Source organism: Lathamus discolor, chromosome 11, assembly GCF_037157495.1.
Source record: "Lathamus discolor isolate bLatDis1 chromosome 11, bLatDis1.hap1, whole genome shotgun sequence".
Lineage (NCBI taxonomy): Eukaryota > Metazoa > Chordata > Aves > Psittaciformes > Psittacidae > Lathamus > Lathamus discolor.
The window spans coordinates 3,955,290-3,973,941 of record NC_088894.1 but is presented as its reverse complement, the minus strand read 5'-3'; the positions used below and the strand labels follow the sequence as shown (position 1 = coordinate 3,973,941).

Sequence of the window (18,652 nt, the reverse complement as noted above, 5' to 3'; positions counted from 1 at the left end):
AGGATACAGACAGCACCAGCTGCCAAATATCCATAGCCCTACAAGCAAACGGGTGAGGGATAAACATCCAACAACTCCAACCGCATCTGCCTGCCCCTGAGCAGCCCTGAATGCTGCCAGGGAGGCCAGTGGCTGCAGGGGTGTGTGAGAGACCTACAGGACACTTTGCACAACCACATGAACCATCTCCATCCCCCTCCCTCATCCTCCAACCCCCAAAGGCATTTGCTGCATTTCCCAAACAGGAGGGAAACAACAAATAAAGGCAGAGCTTTTGGCTAGGACCATCCCAACTTACAGAAGGAAATCAAGCACTTTTCATAGCAAAGACACTGGAAAGCTCTACCACATCCAAGGCCGGCAGCAGACAGAGCAGAGCCGGCTGCCGGCGCAGCCTGCCCGGACTCCGTGGTCCCCGACTTCGCTTCGAGTTCAGCGTAGTGCTCAGGAAAGGAAATCGATAAACGGAGAGAACGCCGCTCCAGGCGGGGTGTGCACCCGGGGCAGCGATGACGGCAGAGGATTCCTCTTCACCTTCCCGTTTGCGTGCGTTTCATGCACAGCGTTTACCCCGTGAACCTCACGAAATCAAGCCCCAAACGCACCCCAACGCCAGTGAGAGCCGCCGGTAAGCGCAGCGGGAGCCCCACCGCGCACACACCGCGCAAACACCGCGCACCACGCGTGAGGCTGCGCGGGGCGGCTGCGGCGCGGCGACTGCAGCGAGCGAGACGCGGCTCCGACGTGACTGCGATGCCTCCGCTGTGACATGGCTGCAATGTCACAAACAGCCCCGCGTCTGCCCCGCGACCGGCGGAACGGGCCCGCCGGGCACAGGGACGACCCCGCCGCGGCTCTTTAAACCGAGTGCCCCCTTCCATTTCCCCAGGTGCCCTTGCTCAGCGGGGCGCCGGCCCGCGGGGAAGCCGTGCCCCCGGCCCGCACACGGACCCGCTTCTCCCCCGCCCGCCAAGTTTAAAGCCTCAATGATCGAGGTTCTTGAGCACTGCGGCCGCGCTGACGGCGGAAAGCGGCGCCCCGCGGCCGGGCTCCGGGCGCCCCGCATCTCGCCCGCCGCTCGCTGCGGGGCCGGGGGGCCTCGCTCCCCCCCTTCCCGACGGGAGGAGCCTCCGAGCAGCACAGGGGGGAGCCCGCCCCGCCCCCGGCCCCCCGCACGCCCCGCGGCTACAAGGGGGGCGCCGGGCCCCGAGCTGCCTGCCAGGCACCGGGTAGGCCCGGCCCCCCCCCCACCACAGCGCTGCCGCCGGCCCCGGGGGGCGGGCAAGGGCTGTGAGGAGGAACCCACAGCGGGGACGCCGCCGCCGCCGCCGCCGCCTCCCGTCCGCCGGCCCGTCCCCGCGGCCGGAGCCATGACAGGCCCGGCGGCCGCCCCGGCCCTGCCGCCCGCCGCCCGGCCCTCGCCGCCGCCGCGTCCATTCATAGCGCCGCCCCGGCGCGGCCCCGCCGCCGCCCCCCGCCCCGCTGCCCCCCGCCGGCCGCGCCGGGCGGGCGAACGGCAGAGTTGGGGTCAGAACTTACCTAAAATGGCTCCTCGGCCGCCCCCATACAAACAGCTATTATTTGGTGAAGTTTAGCCCAGCACCCTGCAAGGACACCCTAACCTCGCCCGGGCACGCCCCCGCCCCGCGCCCATTGGCTGCCCGCCGCCGTGCGCCGGCTCCCATTGGCAGGCGGGCCCGTCAACCTCGCGGCGCCCGCGCCAAGCTTGGCTGCAGCGCGCCCGCCGCTCGCTCCATTGTGCTCCTGTTTGCACCGAGGAGAGCGCGGCGCTGATTGGCCGCGCCGCCGCCCCCGCGCGCCGCCGCCCCGCCCGCGCCCTCCACGTCCGCGCCCGCCGCTCGTTCCCCGGATGTGAACCGGAGCCCGGCCCGGCCCCCGCGGGGCTGCAGCCGGCACCGCCCGCCCCGCCCCGCCCCGCGACCTCTCCGCGGGGGTCGCCTGGGGCCTCGGACGGGCGGAAGGACCCGGCGGAACGTGGCGGCCCGAGGGGGCAGCGCCGCGCCCGAGGGGTGCTGCAGCCCCTCACCGCCAGACCCCCTCGGGGCTTGCTCCCGCAGCGCTCCGGCGGCCCCCCCTGCGGTCGGCACCCGGCAGCACCTTGGCCTCTGCCTGGGAAGGCGAGAGCGGCTCGGGAGGAGGAGCAGGGCTGGCAGAGCGCAGGCACCCTCGTGCCAGCTGCGGCGCTCCGGGCACGTTGGCTCTGGCACCGAAAGGAAACGCTGCTGGAGCGAGCGAGCTGTGCTGGCACCCGGGGCTGATGTCGCCCCGCTCGCCGCCCTGCAGGGAGCTGCTGGCACGCCCTGAGCTGTACCCGCTGAAGCACGGGCGCTGGTGCCCCGAGCTGTCCGGCTGGCACCTTCCCTTTGCGCTTCCTGGCTTCCCCCGGGTGCTGCCATGTGCCGCTGGTCATGCGGGACACCAGCCCCCATGGCCCCACTGGTGGGAGGGCAGGCAAGCAGCATCGGCAGTGCCGGTGTGCTGCGGAGTTACCTGGCACTGCGCACAGGTGGATCGAACGCAATGGGCACAGATCTATCACAGAGCCAACATCCGCCCCGTTCCGTGCCTCCTCCCTGTCCTCTGCACAGACCAGTGTACCACTGTGCTCTTCCCGGTGAGACAGAGCTTAGTTCTCCGCAGCGTTTATGATTTCTCACCTGCACTAAGCTGTATCTTCAGATCCTTTTTCTGCTTGTAGGTCAACACGTGTGAAGTACTCCTCTGCAGTGCCTACCCCTTTCCCTAGTCCTACCTACTCCCTGGCCACCAGGCGTGCCTGAACCTGGTCTTTCAGTTTTCATCCTGCACTGGTCAAACTTTGGCCAACCAACACCATCCTTTGCTCTATCCTCCCCAGAGGATATAGCAAAGAGTTTCCAGAGCAGCTCTTTGGCTTCTGCACGAAGAATGCCTGTAAAGGGGGAATTAATTGGTACTTTCTGACCAGAAAACCAAAGCAGCTTATTTTCAGATTAACCACTTTTTGGTCAGTTGGCCTCAAAAGAGCACCTAAGGGTGGTTAAATGACTCATTGCTGTAGGCGGGCCAGTTGTTAGGAAACAGTAAAGCAAGACACAAACAAACCCCCTCCTGGATGAGAATTCTTCTGGCAAACAGCATCTGGGAAGTCATTCTCGCACCTTCGCTGTAGAGCTGCAGAAGTGCCGGTGGGAAGGGACCAGAGGAGGTTTGTTAGAGATTTCCAGAGGTCCCTTCCCACCACCACACTGGTGACAAAGAAAAGATGAGGTCACCCATAGCTTTGCTTACCTGAGTCTTAGCACCCTCCATGGCCAGAGATTCCATCACCTTTCTGATGTCCTGTGCCAAGGCTGCAGCACCCTCGCAAGGAAAGGGTTTTCCTAACACCCCGTTCTGAACCTTTCAGGACTCCTTTGTGGCTGATGCTCCTTAATGTATCAGCAGACACTGGCAAGAAGGATTTGACTCCATCATCCTTGCTCTTTCACTACTTCCAGAGAGCTGTTAGATCAGCTTCTAGGTAACTCTTTACCAGGAGGAACTGAACCAGCTCCCCCACCTGTATTCAAAGGCCTTATGTCCATCTTGGTCATCTGTCACTGATGCTTCTTCTCACTTTAGACTGAGATACATAGCCCCCCGTAAAAGCACATCTTTGAGAGCAAACCTTACCGTGTCTGCCTCTGCCCTAGAACAACCCCCATAAATTGATTCAGGAATGCCACGGAAGTGATTCTGATTTTGCAGAGATTTCCTCTGCCTGAAGTTCAATTGCTTTGGGAAATGCTTTGGCTAAACCCATCTCTGCCTGCATCAGCTATCTCATGCCCAAGAAGGGGATATTTTCTCACACGGAGCATCTGAAGGCTGCAGAATCACACCAGCAGTAAAAGCATCACTTATGCTCCCAAAGGTCTTTTGGAAGGATTTAATGGTGGGCAGTGACACCCAATCAACCCAGGCAAGGGGGACGTGCGGGTCCAGCCACCAGGTCCTCCCGGGACAGAGGTGTCAGGCCAGCCCTGCCGTGCTGCAAAGCAAGCGAGAAGCAGAGCTCAGCTGCTGTCTCTGGTGGCAACAAACCAGAAAGGAGCTGGAGCTGCTGGTGGTGGGCAGGGAACCCCTTTGGAACCCCAGTTTCTGCTGGCTCCCAGCCGGATCCATTGCAGCAGGAAGGAGAGGGAGTTACCGTAATGCAGCAGCACACGTCCTCCCTTCCTGGCTGTTGGAGCACACCTATGCCCCTGTGAAATACAGAGCCTGCAGGCAGCTGGAGGGGAAGGAACAGACTTGTGAAGGCCTTGCTCAGGCTGGGAGCGTGCATGGGTAATTAACCAGTGCAAGCATCTAGGCAGAATTCAGTGCCTTAAAGAGCAGCTTGGCAGGCCAGGTTAAAGCTGACTTCCCAGTGCAAGGTTTGAAGAGTGGCTCCGAACCCAGGTGAGTGCTTGGACACCTCTGCTCAGGCCCATGGGCACCACAGGTCCCCCAGCTCCAGGAGTCTTCAAACTCCCATATATCAGGTGCTCTTTGTTGGAGCAAACAGCAGGGAGGTGATGGGGTCCTCTGTGGGCAGCTGAAGCAGTGTCGGAACCCTGCATGGGATCAGAGATGCCCCAGCCCAGATGCTTCTCAGCTCTGGCTTTGCTTGTTCCCTGCAGGGCTCTCCTGCCTGCACTCCTGCTGCTGGGCTGTGGCAGGAGCAGCCAACCTCCAGCCTGCTCAGGGGATCCCATGGATCTGCATTTCCTCACCCTTGGTCTAGGGAGTCTGTGAGGCATCAGCTGGAAACTCCCTGCTCAGGGTTTCCTTGGATGTGGTTATTGGAGGAAACTCCCCTGCCCTCAGGACCTTCTATCAGATAAATTACAATTGCTGCCGTAAATCTTCCTGTGGGACTATTTGGGATTATTAAGGGGTTTCCTGGGCTTTGCCGCCACAGATGATTGATGGCAGAGGAGTCGGGGTGCTCCCAGGATTTGGTGATTTCCTGGACAGCCCCCCTTGCTTCCCTGGTGCCGGGCTGCTCTGCACGGCCATCACTCACCGGCCCTGCAGCAAGCCCTCTGCTTTGCGCTGCTCGAAACCTGGGCACTGTCCCACACTGCGTCCTGCTCGTGAGTGTGTGAGGGATGATGGAGCGAGGACCCGGGAGCCTGAGGGAGGCTGTCCCATGAGCCTGGGGGCAGCCCACCTCCTCCCACAGGCTTGTACAGGGCACAGATTGCACACAAAACTTCATGGCCATGGAGCCTTAATCTTCCTTTACTGCTGCTCTTCCTGGCTGGGAAGACAAGGAGTGAACCCGCAGCTGTGATGTGCTGCATCCTTGCGCCCCACTCCGGCATCAGCGCCCGTGACCCTCACCATGCAGACCCCATGTGTCACTGTCATAACAAGCGATGCTGGCAGGAGCTGTTATCTTCATCCAGTCAGACCTAACCCCGGGGCACCCTGAGGGCAGCAGCTTTAGCTGGGAGGGGAAGGATTTGCCAGCAGCACTTTCCCATTGCTCCCAGTGAAACCCCCAGGATTCACTTTCTGCTCCAGTTTTGTGGCTCCTGTTCTTCAGGGCAGCAGCTCCCCGAGTGCTTCTAATCACTCCTGCCCTTAATGACAGTGAGAGGTGCTTAACAGGCTGCTGCTCATTAGCCAGGTCCCTGAACCTGCCTCCCATGTGAGCCCTGCTCATCCTGTGCAAGCAACTGGAGCAGAGCCGCTGGCCATGACCGCCCCGGGATGGAGGCAGCAGAGATAACTTCACTAGTTCAGGTTACGCAGCCCTCAGCTCTTCACGCGCTGTTTCCCAGAGCGTTTTCCTCTCCCTGACTCCAACTGAGTTTGCTTCCAGCCAGGTTCCCTCTCCAGGCTCCTCTTTCCGCAGGCTGAGCACCCAGCAGGACGTGGGCTCTGCTGCCCGCAGGACCTTCACCTGCTTCTCCTTACCGCAGAGCTCATTCCTGCGACTTCTCCAGCCCTGGCTTCTCCGTCAGTTCCCAAGGGAAGCTGGTTTGGGCTCCAGCCCCCAGCACCTCCCTGTGTGGCTCTGTGGGATGCTGCTGCTATTGCCTTTGTGGTCCCTACAGACCCCTTCGTCCCTTTGGGTCTCTAGGGGTTATTCTTGCCCGGTTGTTCTGCCTTTTCCTCCTCACATGAAGCCAGCCTGGCCCGTGCTTTAAGGGTTTACACCCAGAAATGGTAAAGTTCTAGAAACGAAGGATCCTTTGGGAATAGCTGGTGCCAATGCCGCACTGCCAGCTCTCCCAGACACCCGCCATGGAGACTCCCCCATGGCTGGGAAGAGTTTTCCCAGTGCCTACCTTGAATTTCCCTGTGATAACTTAACCCTGCTTCTCCTTGTGTTATCCAGCACAGGCAGATGAATCCTTTCCCTGTTACAGGAATCATTGACATTCCTGCCGGCTGCTGCCGCAGCCCCTCTGCTCTTTCCTCCCCATCGAGCAGTCCCACATCGTGCTGGCTTTTCTTGCTGGTCACGTTTTGCAGGTCTCTGACATCCTTCCCTGGATCCACTCCAACCGGCCCAAAGGGCAATGTCCACAAGTAGCTGCCTTCTCCAGCCGCCGCTTCCTGGTGCTGTGGAGACAGGCAGAGCCAGCTCCAGCATCTCCGAAGCCCTCCTGGTTGCACATCCTGGTGTCGCGTTTGCTCCTCTAGTGCTCTGCTGGGATTTATTACAATATCAGGTCCTTCCCCCCCACATTACTTCTTGCTCCCCATTTCTTGTGCGTACGATGGCCTGGTGCTGCTGGGATGCTGCTGCCTTGGGCTGCGCCGTTCCCCAAGGCTGTTTATCTGGCCTGCCACTGAGGGTGGCGTGGGGGGAGAGCTCAGGGTTAGGAATCCGCCTTCCAACGTAATTCCACTCTTCCTATCTTCCTATTTTGGCTGCAAGTCCCGTTTCCCATTATGTTACCTGCTGGCAGCTGCAGCGTGGAGGCGGAACCGAGTTGGGACCAGCGCTCATTTTACAGCAGGGCTAGGCTGAATATGAGCTGCAGCGTGCTCTGAGCTGCCTTTAGGAGCCTCTGCCAAAAGCCTTACAAACACCCCGCGTGCGAATGGAGGCAGTGAATGCCCCCAGCACTGCAGTATCCCCATCAAGGGCTTCTGCTTCCCACCGCACAGCATCAGCCCCAGCTTTGCCTCTCGCCTTCCTTTGCATGTGCTCTCATTGCCTTGCTCGCCCAATCCTATTTATTTTCCCTTTGGCCTCCTTGATTTTGCATTCCAGGCTCATGCATTTACATGGAAACCTGCCCGCCTGCTTCCCGCTGCTCCCCAGCCTCCTGGTCCGAGGCTCATACTTTGGAGGGAGCATGGGATGCTCTCTGCCTTGCCATGGCCGTTGTGGTGCCCTGGTTTCAGCTGGGATAGAGCAGACCCATTGCAGCCAGGCTGGTGGGATGTGGATGGCAGAAACAGCCAATAACAGGGGGTAGGAAAGGGCTGGAGCAGGGGACATGGGGGGCACAGTGCCAGGACAAGAGCCAGCACTTGGGGAATGTGATCTAAGGACCAGACCATCCCCACGAGGGTGGTCAGCCCCTGGCCCAGGGCTCACAGAGGTACCTGAATGAAGCCCCAAGCACCCTGCTCTGACTGGCCCTGCTCAGAGCACTGTGCTGGACCGGGCATCCCTGGATGTCCCATTTCTCAGTCTCAAGCTCGGGCTCTTTCCCTCTGCAAGACAAGGAGCTCCTTCATGCCTCATCCACATTCATCCCTCTTATTTCCCACCTTCCTCTGCATCCGTGCCCTGGAGGGTAGAAGCAAAGCCAGAGCATCCCTCTTCTACTAATCTCTTCCCCCAGACCAGCTGCTTTAATGCCTTGGGGGTGTTTGCTGGGCAGTCTGGCTGCCCCTGCTGTGCTGCTTCCACACCAGCCACTCAGGCAGGGATATCCTCCATCACCACGATGTCCTGGGCTTCGGATGAGCTCACGGAAAGCCCCTCACTGTGCAGCCACCACAGCAGGTTCCCCCCTCGATTGCAAACCGAATGTATCCAACCCTCATAGACAAAGCAACACATTCCTCCTTAATCCCCTGCCTGTCTTTCCAGAGCAAGCTGCATCCTTCCGTGTTAATATTCCAGTCATGTGGCTGAGCCCACCGAGCCTTTGTTATGCCAATTAAATCATAATCTTGATCACGCACGGAGACTTCCAGCTCCTTTTGTTCGTCCTTCCTGGGCACCGCGGCGGGGCAGGACGGAGCCCGGCTGACCCCTGGGCTGCTCCGGGCCCAGCGGCTGGGCTGGGAATGCCACCCCCAGGGCTCCTTCGAGCTGCAGCCGGGGGCTGGACACGGGCCCGTGTGCGGATGGGACCTGGGGACCCTCTGGGCATCGTGAAGCAGCCCCCAGGGCAGGGGTGATGCTGCCGGGGCACCGCCTGCCCCTGCACAGCCATCACGGCAAGGGGACGGCAAGGGAATAGGACCCCCCGTGCCCTTTGTGCTGGCTGCACAGTCAGTAATGGTGTACATAGAATGTGTATATATGTGTGTGTGTACATGTATGTATGTGTGCATACCCATGTATATATATGTGTATATGTCTATATGTGTGTACGTGTGTATATGTGTGTACATGTGTATATATGTGTGTATATATGTGTATATATGTGTGTGTATACATGTGTGTATATATGTGTGTATATGTGTACATTTGTGTGTGTACGTGTATATATGTGTGCATACCCATGTATATATATGTGTGTATGTCTATATGCGTGTACGTGTGTATATGTGTGTGCACACATGTACGCATGTGTGTGTATGTGTGTACATGTGTATATATGTGTGTGTATATGTGTATATATGTGTGTATATATGTGTATATATGTGTGTGTATACATGTGTGTATATGTGTATATTTGTGTGTGTACGTGTATATATGTGTGTATACATGTGTGTATATGATGTGTATACGTGTGTGTATATGTGTGTGCACACCTGTATATATGTGTGTGTACATGTGTATGTATATGTGTGTGTACAGGTATATATATATGTGTGTATACGTGTGTGTGCACACCTGTATATATGTGTGTGTACATACGTGTGTGTACATGTGTATATACGTGTGTGTGCACACCTGTATATATGTGTGTGTACATACGTGTGTGTACATGTGTATATACGTGTGTGCACACATACGTGTGTGACAGGAGCACCCGTGTCAGTCTGCAGCAGACCCCATCACAGCACCAGAGCTGGGAGAAGCCAGGTCTGGGTTATTCCAGCCTCAAGGCAGCACTGGTGCGCTTGAAGTGCCCGGGGTGCATCCAAGCTCCGGCCACGCTCCCCTGGGGTGGGAGCCCTCATCCTGGAGCTCTGCGCTCCACTGTCAGCACTGGCCTGCCCAACCAGCCCCCTGTCCCTGCCCGGAGCAGCCCTGGCAGCCGGATGCTGTCTGCCCGCACCGTGCCAGCGTGTGCTGTGCATCTAAGGAGCAGCGAGCCTGCATGACCAGAGGCAAACCATGGCAGCAGAGCCCAGGGAAATCAATAGTGTGAAGGAAAATTAGCTCATTAAACAGACATCAATGCAAATGCGAGGAGCTCTGCTCCTCCCGCTGCATCCCTGCCACTGCCTGCTGGATGCGGGCAAGGACAAGCCCAGCGGATGGTGGGACAAGGGAGGGTCAGGCTGGGGCCGGAGACCTCCAGAGGCCCCGTGTGTCACCCCGTGGTCCTCCAAGGCAGGGTCTCTGCTGAAGGTGGAAATAATAAGGAATGTAATAAGGGAAATGATACGGGAATTCCAGGTCTGCCATGGTAGGGCAGCAAGGCTGTGCTGGAGCCAAATGGTGGGGAAGCTTCCACTCAGAGCAAGAACTCATTTTCGTTTTCCTTGACGCAATGCCTGCTGGAGATGCCGTAGCGATTCTTAAGGAATTAAAGCAATCTGATTCCTTACCGTTCCGTTACAAACCAGCACAGTTCTTTAGCAGAAATGAACAGCACTGAGTGTTCCCAGTTCTCCACGTGGGCAGAGATTGAGCTCTAAATCCCCCCCCACCCCATCCCTCTCCTGCCTGGATGCTGCCTGTCCCCATGCTGGGCAAGGGGCTGGTTTGGTGTCTGCGGTCGCTGGTCCCTGATGCGGGGCCATCAACTGGTGGGGAAACTGAGGCAGGGGGAGTCGGGGCTCTCCCCTCTGCTCAATGCTCCTGCGGAGGGGCTGAGGTGCCGGCAGCGTCTCCCTGCCCTGCCAGACAGAGCCCCCCAAGCCCATCCCGATGCTCTGGGCTGGGGGAACACGGACAGAGCCACGAGGAGGAGTCATTGAGCATCAGCCATTGATGAAGAGAGCGAACCCCAGAGCCACGAGGGTGCCCGTTAGCACCGGCTCATTCCTGCGCCCGGCGCTGGTGCGAAGGGAGGGCCTCGCTCACCCGGGTTTGTCCCTGCTGGGGACACTCCCGATGCGGGGCCGCTGATGCGGTGCCGTCACCGCAGCACACGGAGGGCTGCGGGGCCCAAAGCAGATCGGCTCTGCGGGAGGAGGAGAGCGGGGCCGGGGCCCGGCGAAAGCAAACAACAACTTCGCACACACGGTTCTGGGCCGAAAGTGCGGGTTTCCGGCAGGACCGCTCAGGCGGCGGGCAGGAGCCCCCCCCCCAGCGAGGGGCATGGGAGGGGGGACCTGGGATGCGAGTGTGCTTTGGGGAGCCCCTGCTGTTTGGGACCCTAACCCAAGCCCGGTGCTGCGGCACACAGGATGCTCTGCGGCACCGGGAGGTGGCCAAAGCGCAGCTCGGGATCACAGGGAATATCCTGAGCAATGGAGGGCCCTGGGGAAGGGGGAATGGGGGCAGCGCCCCTGCCCTGTCCCCCCATACAGGAGCCTTCAGCAGGGTCCTTGGATGCTCCCAGCTCTCCTGCATCCCGTCCCCCCCCCCCCGCTGCCATCCAAAGAGACAAAACAAACCCGATTTGGCCCATAACTGCGTTTCCTTCGTGGGGAAGGAAGAGTCCTGCAGTCAATGAGCAGCCGAATCCCCAAGGGCTCTTGCTGCCGAGGACGAACGGAGCCATCGCTCCGCTAACAAGTGTATTAGCTAATGAAAACAGTATTTAAAATAATTACAATATTTCTTTATTTGTATGTAAAGATGACATAATAAAAGATAATGAGCAGCGTGTGAAGCCGCTTCTACTACTCAATTTTCTCAGTTTAGCTAATTAATTATCTTAGTAAAATGCATCATTATGGCTAATTTTAGCAAATCGAGCAGCTGCAAGGTCAGAGTGGGAACAATTTCAATTTGTAATTGGAAGAAACAGGAAAGTGAGTCAGATAATCTTTCATTAGATAATACTAATAATGAATCACACGGGCATGTATGTGAAGTACTTTAAGAGGCTGGAAATACACTAAATCCTTTAATAATGTCATCGAATGTGCTTCCATCGGGGGCTGTTGGGGGAACACGGGGGCACCCCAGCGGCTGGGCTGCAGGGGAGCCCCCTCCCATGGGTCAGCCTTTGGGGGGGCTGCCCTGTGCCCCTCTGCTCAGCTGGCAGCAGAGCACCCCAGGGCTCGCCGCAGGGGGATCAGGGCTATGGGATACCCCAGTGGCTAACGGGTGATGGGTGCTGATGGGGATGCTGGAGTGGGCACAGTGGGATGGGTGCCGGTGCTGGGGGAGTCAGAGCCCAGCATGGGCAGGGAGCACAGGGCGCAGGTGCCAGCCCTGTACCCCCAACCCCTCGGGGACACCGCAGCTGCTGCCCTGCTGGGGGAGCGGTTTTACCACCCAAAAGCAGCCCGTTCCCCCCAGCCCAGCCGGCAGAGGCGATGGTGCTGATGCACCGCGGCTCCTCCTGCGCCCCCGGCTCCAGGCAGCCCCGGGAGCCTCTCCCTCTGCCGCGGGACGAACCGGCCCGTCCCTGCCTCTCCCATAGACCTTTGTAAGGAAACCAGGCGAGAGCCCCGGAGCCGCGGTGCCTCCCCTCCTCCCAGCACACCCGGAGCTGGGCCTGGGCGAGGGGCAGGCTGGTTTAACGCAGCGCACACGGCAGAGCAGATGGTGTCACCGCTCTCGCAGGAAGCGGGTTCAGACCTCACGTGTGTCCGGGTGAGTCTCCACAGAGCTCTCCTTGGCCGCTGCCGTGCCCGTAGCTTCTGGAGCAGCGCTGGGAATGAGGGGTCCCCCCGAGGCACCAATGCAAAGCCACAGTCACCCCAGCCGAAGGCCAGGGCTGAGCCCCCGGGATGCTCCCGGCTGCTGCAGCGGCACGATGCCCTCCTCTGTGGCGCGGTGATGGGGGCCCTTGTCACAGCGATGACCCGGCCCACAGCCACGGAATGCCCTGGCAGCGGTCCCCGTGGCACTGGCGCTGCTCGGGGACAGCCCAGCAGCATCTACATGGCCCAGGGACCCTGCGGGGGCACAAACATAGCCCAGGAATACTCCAGCAGCACCCGCACAGCCCAGGGCTGCCCCATCAGCATCTGCCAGGCCTGGGGACACCCTATTGGCACCCACAGGCCAGGGCACAGCAAATGCACTGCCTGAGGGACCCCTTTCAGCACGGGAGTGCACCGGCAGCCACAGCTCAGGCCAGCTCCACCTTCAGCCTCTTCCCCCCTCCCAACAGACACAAGTTTGCTGCCAGCAGCCAAATGACGTTTCCTCATCTTCAAGCAGTGACTAAATTACATTTCACCCTGGAAAATTGTCCGTAATGCAATTTGGTTCCATTTGTGGTCAGAATGAGCCCTGCTGCAGCGAGAACGGGCGCGTTGGGCATCGGCGCGTGGGGCTGCTTCTGCTTCCACTCGGCAAGCTTATAGGTACTGAGCTGATGAAGAGGGTGGTGGAGGGCACTGGGGACAGGACATCCCCTGCATGCGCCATGGCAAAGCTCCACGCACCCAGGGTGGGCAGGATGCAGTGTGGGATGGCTCGGGGCTGCTGCCCCTCCTGCCTCCATCCCTGCATTGGTGACTCCTGTTTTCACAGCCTCCCAAACGCTGCCCTGGTGCACACCAGTGACTGCTCAGTGCCTCGGCATCAAACACCTTCAGTGCATGGGAGGAGCTCTCACTGGAAACAGAGCCAAAGAGGTGCTTGGAGCTGCCCCAAGGGAGCCCAAGGAACCACCTGAGCTGCCTTCGAGCGCCTGGGCTTGAAGCTGCAGGTTGGTCCCCACCGCGCACCCAGAGCACACAAACAGCTCCCGTTGCCATGCTCCGTGCTGATGGAAAGGCGCTTTGAACCCATGGCCTCATCCCTGAGAAGTCAAATCCTTCATCCTCAGCCTGCACAGAAACAGGAGCCGTCTCCAACACTCACAGCGCTGCCTGAAACCACCCGGCTTTATCCCAGCCAGTTCCCAGTCCTGCTGCAGGACATCAGCAGGGCCCCGCGCCACGCATCAGAACCAACACACTGAGCACTTCGCACCGCACGAGCATCCGGGCTCCCTTTAAAGCTGCATTTCCACGTTTTCCTTCCCCACACCATTGAGATGCAACGAAAGCCAAACTGGAGCGCTGTTACCGTAGCTGCTGGGTAGCAGAGGATGCACCATTCCACTCCATCCCTCTGCTCTTTCCAGGGGAAACATCTCTACTGGGCAACGATTTCAACCAAAAGCACTGGAAATATTAACAATTGACAACCACAACGCTGCTAGATAAGAATCTTTAAAATTTATTGGACTAATTGTGTTACATTCAGTATTTGATGTGTTTCTCCTGGACAAAGAATTGGCATAAATACAAACAAGCCTTTGTGTGCCTTCCCTAAACAAATAAGAGATAAAGTACTAGAGACAAGGGAACATAGTTCACATCTTCCTATTTACACTTTGCCTTTACTTTACAACTTAGCGCCAGGAATATTTACAGAAAAATACAAGAAGAACAAAAAGATCCCGTCTTGGCAACATACAGAAATCCATACAAATTGTACATGGTTTGAAGCACACGGTCTCGCCTGTTCCCGTCTCTAATTGCTCCTGCTAAAATCCATGTGGAAAAGGTCTGTGTTTGCCTTCAAAGACACTCCTCAGTTACACAAGAGGTTTGTGTCTGTTAGAGTGAAGTTTGGTTCTTGTGTCTTTCTGGGCATAAGAACCTCACAGGAAAGAAATGGAGTCACCTATGGAGCACACGCAGTGAGGGGCTGCTCCCTCCCAAAGCCCCGCGCACACGCTGCTGTCCGCACTGGCACCATCCTTCCCACCTCCCGTTTGCTCGAAGGTTTAGTGCCTTGGGTAGAAGTACCTTCAAGAAAAATGCTTTTCTTTACAGGAGAGGCTGTAATTAGGTACTAAAATGTCTGAACGTCCACACCAACAAGTGACAGTGGTTCCCACTTCCTGCACCATTAAAAGGATGCTGTCAGTTAAAGCAGGATTATGAACCCAACCAGGAAGCCCTTATGCAAGGAGAAAGTCTCTGTTTAGTTCTTATGCAACGTTTGAACTCAGCTTTTGCAGCAAACGCAGGCTAACATCATCCTATGCATCATACTGTGCATGAAGCAAGTGGTCAATACCTGTCACCTCCAGCAAAGAGGAACACAAACCCAAGCCATGCGAGCTGTCAAGGCGAAAACTCAGTAGAACAGCTTGTGATAAAGAGCTCCAGATCTGGACTCCTGACTAGCACGTTCTTGCAATCACAACTGGAATACATCTCATTTGCTCTAACCCTGCTGAGGAAAGTACTCAAGGCTGTACCCTGGATTAGCTGAAGCCATCAGAGTTTGGCCCCAGGCTTCATCAGGACAAGGACCTCATTCCCAAATAGGTGTTTGTTATGGAGCCAGAGACCTCTCCATGCACAGGGGAGGGAGGGACGCTCCTTGCAGACACCCTCCACCAGCGCAGGTCTGCCAAGGGTGCTCCTGCTGTAACCAGCATCCAAACCAAGTGGGCTGGCAACACACATCTGTGATCACAACATCCTGACACTAAACTGCAGCCTTCTTGAAGATTCCCCTTTCCAGACAGCAAATCCCAAGGCTCAGGGCCAGGTCACACCACTGGTGTGTAACGCATTCACCAGCTGGGTTACAAATCAAACCAATGACTCCAAGTGCCTGCTCCCCTGCGGAGGGACCACACAAGCTGAAGTTACCTTCCTTCTACGCTGCTCTCAGGGTTGTTACAGCACAAGTGGGTGCCACATCCACGCTTTAAATGAACACAGGAACAAACCCAAGACTATTCCTCAGCCTTTATAAAGGTAAATTTCCAGGCAGCCCATGTGGCTAACCTCAGACCTTGTGGAAAACAGCCAGGGAATCCCCAGACGCACACATCTTTACATCACTGACTGCACCCAAGTGCCTGAAAGAAGCATCTTTTGTGGCCCACTGCTACATAGACCAATGACCTCGCAGATAACATACACTTAGCTATGGTATGTGGGATTTGTGTTACGTTACTGAAGATGTGCAGATGTTTGATTGCTCAGTAGGTTTATTTGTTGCACATGCACTGGTCATGCCTTCTAAATCAGTGGACTAAAGTGTGTTTGGCTATTCATTAGGTCCAATAGGTACATAGAAAATGTGGATAAATTTAGTGTCCATGCATTAACCAGACACTGGTAAGAGTGTGGAAGAGGAATGAAGCTGTCGGTTTCCCTTCACACCTTTGCCACTACACCCAAGTGCTGCCTCACAGCCCCTCCTGCCATCTGCAACCTGGGCATCACACAAGTGAGGGCCATCCCTCATATTGCTGCTGTAGGTTTCTTTATGTGGTTTTCTCCCTCCACTTGTGATGCATCTGGATCAAAATCCAGAGCTCCTGAGTTGAGAGGCCAATGGGCTTGTCCCCTCCAACAAGCACACATCATCTAAACTTAACCCCCCTTGGTTAGCATCCTTAAAGTCCTTTCACGTGTATTTTTAGGGGCCTGTGTTCCCATTAACTCTGAAAAACCACATGAAGAGACAGGAGCAGGGGATGTCCCTGGCAGGTAAGTTGTAACCAAACGACTGAGCCTATTTCAGGTCTGAATTGCTGCAAAATAACTCTGAAATATAAAAACCGACTGATGGGTATTACTGCAACACACTAAAAAGCTACTAAAACACTTCTGATGCAAGGAGTTCCCCAAGTTCCTGCTCACGTTCCTACTCCTCCATTACCTGCTTACTGGAAGGGAAAGGACACGTGCTGCTGCCAGTGATCACAACCTGCATCTACCCAGCGTGCCAGTGATGATTCATCACTGCAACACAAGTCAGGATGTGTGCCGGGAGCCTGGAAGCGCTCCCGAGGCTGCCAGCGCCCACTGCAGCTTTTAGGTTCCCAATATTAAATCCTGCAGTTGTAAACACCTTTTCCCAGCACATCCTTCAGGTCCTGAAATCCATGGTCTGGCAGTGAGAGCTTCTGACCTAGGCAAAAGGGAACCACCGCTGTGGAGCATGAGAAAGCCCAGTCGATCCAAACCAGTTTCACATTCTGACTCCAAAGGGGCTTTCATGGAATTGCAAAATTAATGGGGAAAAAGTATACTTGGAGTTTTTTTGGACTTGTTTTAGTCTGTTTAACAAGAGCTTCTGAAAAGTGTTGTAGAAGCTGCGAAAACTGCTTATGCTATAAATAAAGCAGGCAGGAGGCAGCCCCAGAATCTCAGATTTCAATCCAATGGAAGGAAAGCAAGGGATGTTTATGCTTTTTATGGACATGGTGAGTAGGTGATACAGACACTTGGAAAGAAATTAAGTAATTGCATAAAAAAATTTAAATAATCAAGCTACTAAAATTAAATGTGACATTTTGCAACAGACCTGAAAGCCACAAACCCCTTGTTTCTGGAACCAAGAGCTCTTATCTAGTAACAACTTAGATTGGAAAGTCAGGTAATACCAGGTGGTGTTTGTTGCCAGCATGACAAACCTCGTGGGTAGATGGACTCATTCCCAGCCACGGAGGGAACTGCATCTCGGCTATTTATCCATGACCTGGTGTTTCCAAGCAATTTTCCTCCTCTTGCTGTTGGTACACAAATTGGTTACAAGCAGTGAAGGATCTTCTGTTGAGCTCTGAAGGGGGGCTGAAAACGTCTTTTAAGTTCTTGCAGGAAAATAGAATGCTCTGAAACTGCCTCTCTCCCCTCAAAGGAGAGATCCTGCTCCCTTCTCCTGTGAGATGTGGGTGTAACGAGATGTTTGAAGGCAGGTTTGTTTGTATTTTGTTTTCTATCCTTATATGCAGAGATGGCTTTGTTCTGATTGTTTTCCTCTCATAGAATGAGACACAGTTCCTAATTAGTCTGGAATAGATGACTGGGTGAAGGGATTATGCTGCTATAGCATCCAGGAAGACTGGAATTAAGTAATCTTCTGAGGGTAGGTGAATTAAGTCAATATCCCAACTGCAATGTTCTGGATTCATTTCTCATTCCTCCCACATGGTATCTGCTGACTTGTGCTAGAATATCGTTTCCTGAATTCCGGAGGGCTGAGGAAATTTGTTGTTGTTATTCAAGCGTTTTCATTACTGTAGCCACCAAGCTCTGATCTAATTGTCCTGGAAGGATAATGACCTAGGGGTTGCAGTTTTTGAGCCCAACCTCCTGGAAAAGCGAGGTATAAAACTCTGGCTCCAGCTGCCTGTTGCGGTATTTATTGACAATGTCTGCTATTTTCTGTTTTCGGCGGACATGGGGGGGGTTGTAGGAGTCACTTTCCAGCCTCTTCCTCCGACAAATGTTTATTACTGTTTGCCTCACTAAAAAACCTGGAAAAGAAACAACGTTTGAATCAAGTTTAAACAAATTCAAGTCTACGCCCCTTTGCTGGCTTCGCTGCTAAGGACACTTTTGGGTTCTGTCCCATCTAGAAACCCAGGGGAGATGCTCAGCACTACTAAGTTAAGAACTTTCTCAATGAGTCGTTGGGAACAGATAACCAATGGTCCCTAGGCCTTTAAGGGCACTTTACTGTGGAAAAAATGAGTAAGAAAGGGATTAAGTCAGTGATACCCTGAACTGGCTGGAGGAAGAGGAAGAGGAGGAAGACAATTTCTCTGCTTTGCCAGAGCCAAGCAACTCTCTGCAGCAGCACACTCAAGACCAAGAGGGGGGAGAATCCAGGGCAGCTAACACAAGAATCACAGTGCTACGGCCCCAGCCATGCTACATGAGAACAGGTAATGGCAGGGGAGCTTTCAGGATGGCAAAAGCACCCATCAGTACTTTCTCCAGTAGGAACTGCAAAGCATTCTCCTTGGAACAGGGGATGAAGGAAGCCTTGATATGTTATGGTTGGAAACAGGTTTCCCCCTCACTGCTTTGCCACTGTTGTTACCCCTCTAATTCATGCTGCTGTATATGGTAGGGAGGAGAAGGTTGGGAACCAAAGCAGCAACCCTTGGTCAAAGCTGATAGTGGACTTTATCCTATTTTATTCTGAAATTCAAATGCGTCCAATGAAGTAAGTGTCCATTAACCCCTTTGCTGTTTGACAAGCACATTCCTACAGGCAGAAATAGTGTCTTCCTCATCTGGGGGACTTGATCCTGACTGCACACCAACCGCATCTGCTGAACTTGGAGACGAGACAAACTTCATTATATTGACAGTCCTCATGCAGATGAAAAACCAGCCCAGCTCTAGGAAAACACACCTGATTCTTTTTCAGTAC

General features: G+C 55.5%; 2 protein-coding genes across 8 annotated transcripts in view; both read right to left on the bottom strand.

The window, feature by feature from the left end:
• Nucleotides 1-1,775, bottom strand: part of LOC136020699 (chromodomain-helicase-DNA-binding protein 6-like) — a 69,771-nt gene extending 67,996 nt beyond the window's left edge. For all 5 annotated transcript variants that reach the window (XM_065692022.1, XM_065692028.1, XM_065692024.1 and 2 more), the window contains exon 1: nt 1,540-1,775. The gene's annotated coding sequence lies outside the window, so the exon portion shown is untranslated. The remainder of the gene's footprint in view (nt 1-1,539) is intronic.
• An 11,898-nt stretch (nt 1,776-13,673) lies between these two features.
• Nucleotides 13,674-18,652, bottom strand: part of RALGAPB (Ral GTPase activating protein non-catalytic subunit beta) — a 56,025-nt gene continuing 51,046 nt past the window's right edge. For all 3 annotated transcript variants that reach the window (XM_065691188.1, XM_065691190.1, XM_065691189.1), the window contains exon 30: nt 13,674-17,747. In XM_065691188.1, the coding sequence (XP_065547260.1) occupies nt 17,554-17,747 (194 nt within the window). In that variant the 3' untranslated portion in view covers nt 13,674-17,553. The remainder of the gene's footprint in view (nt 17,748-18,652) is intronic.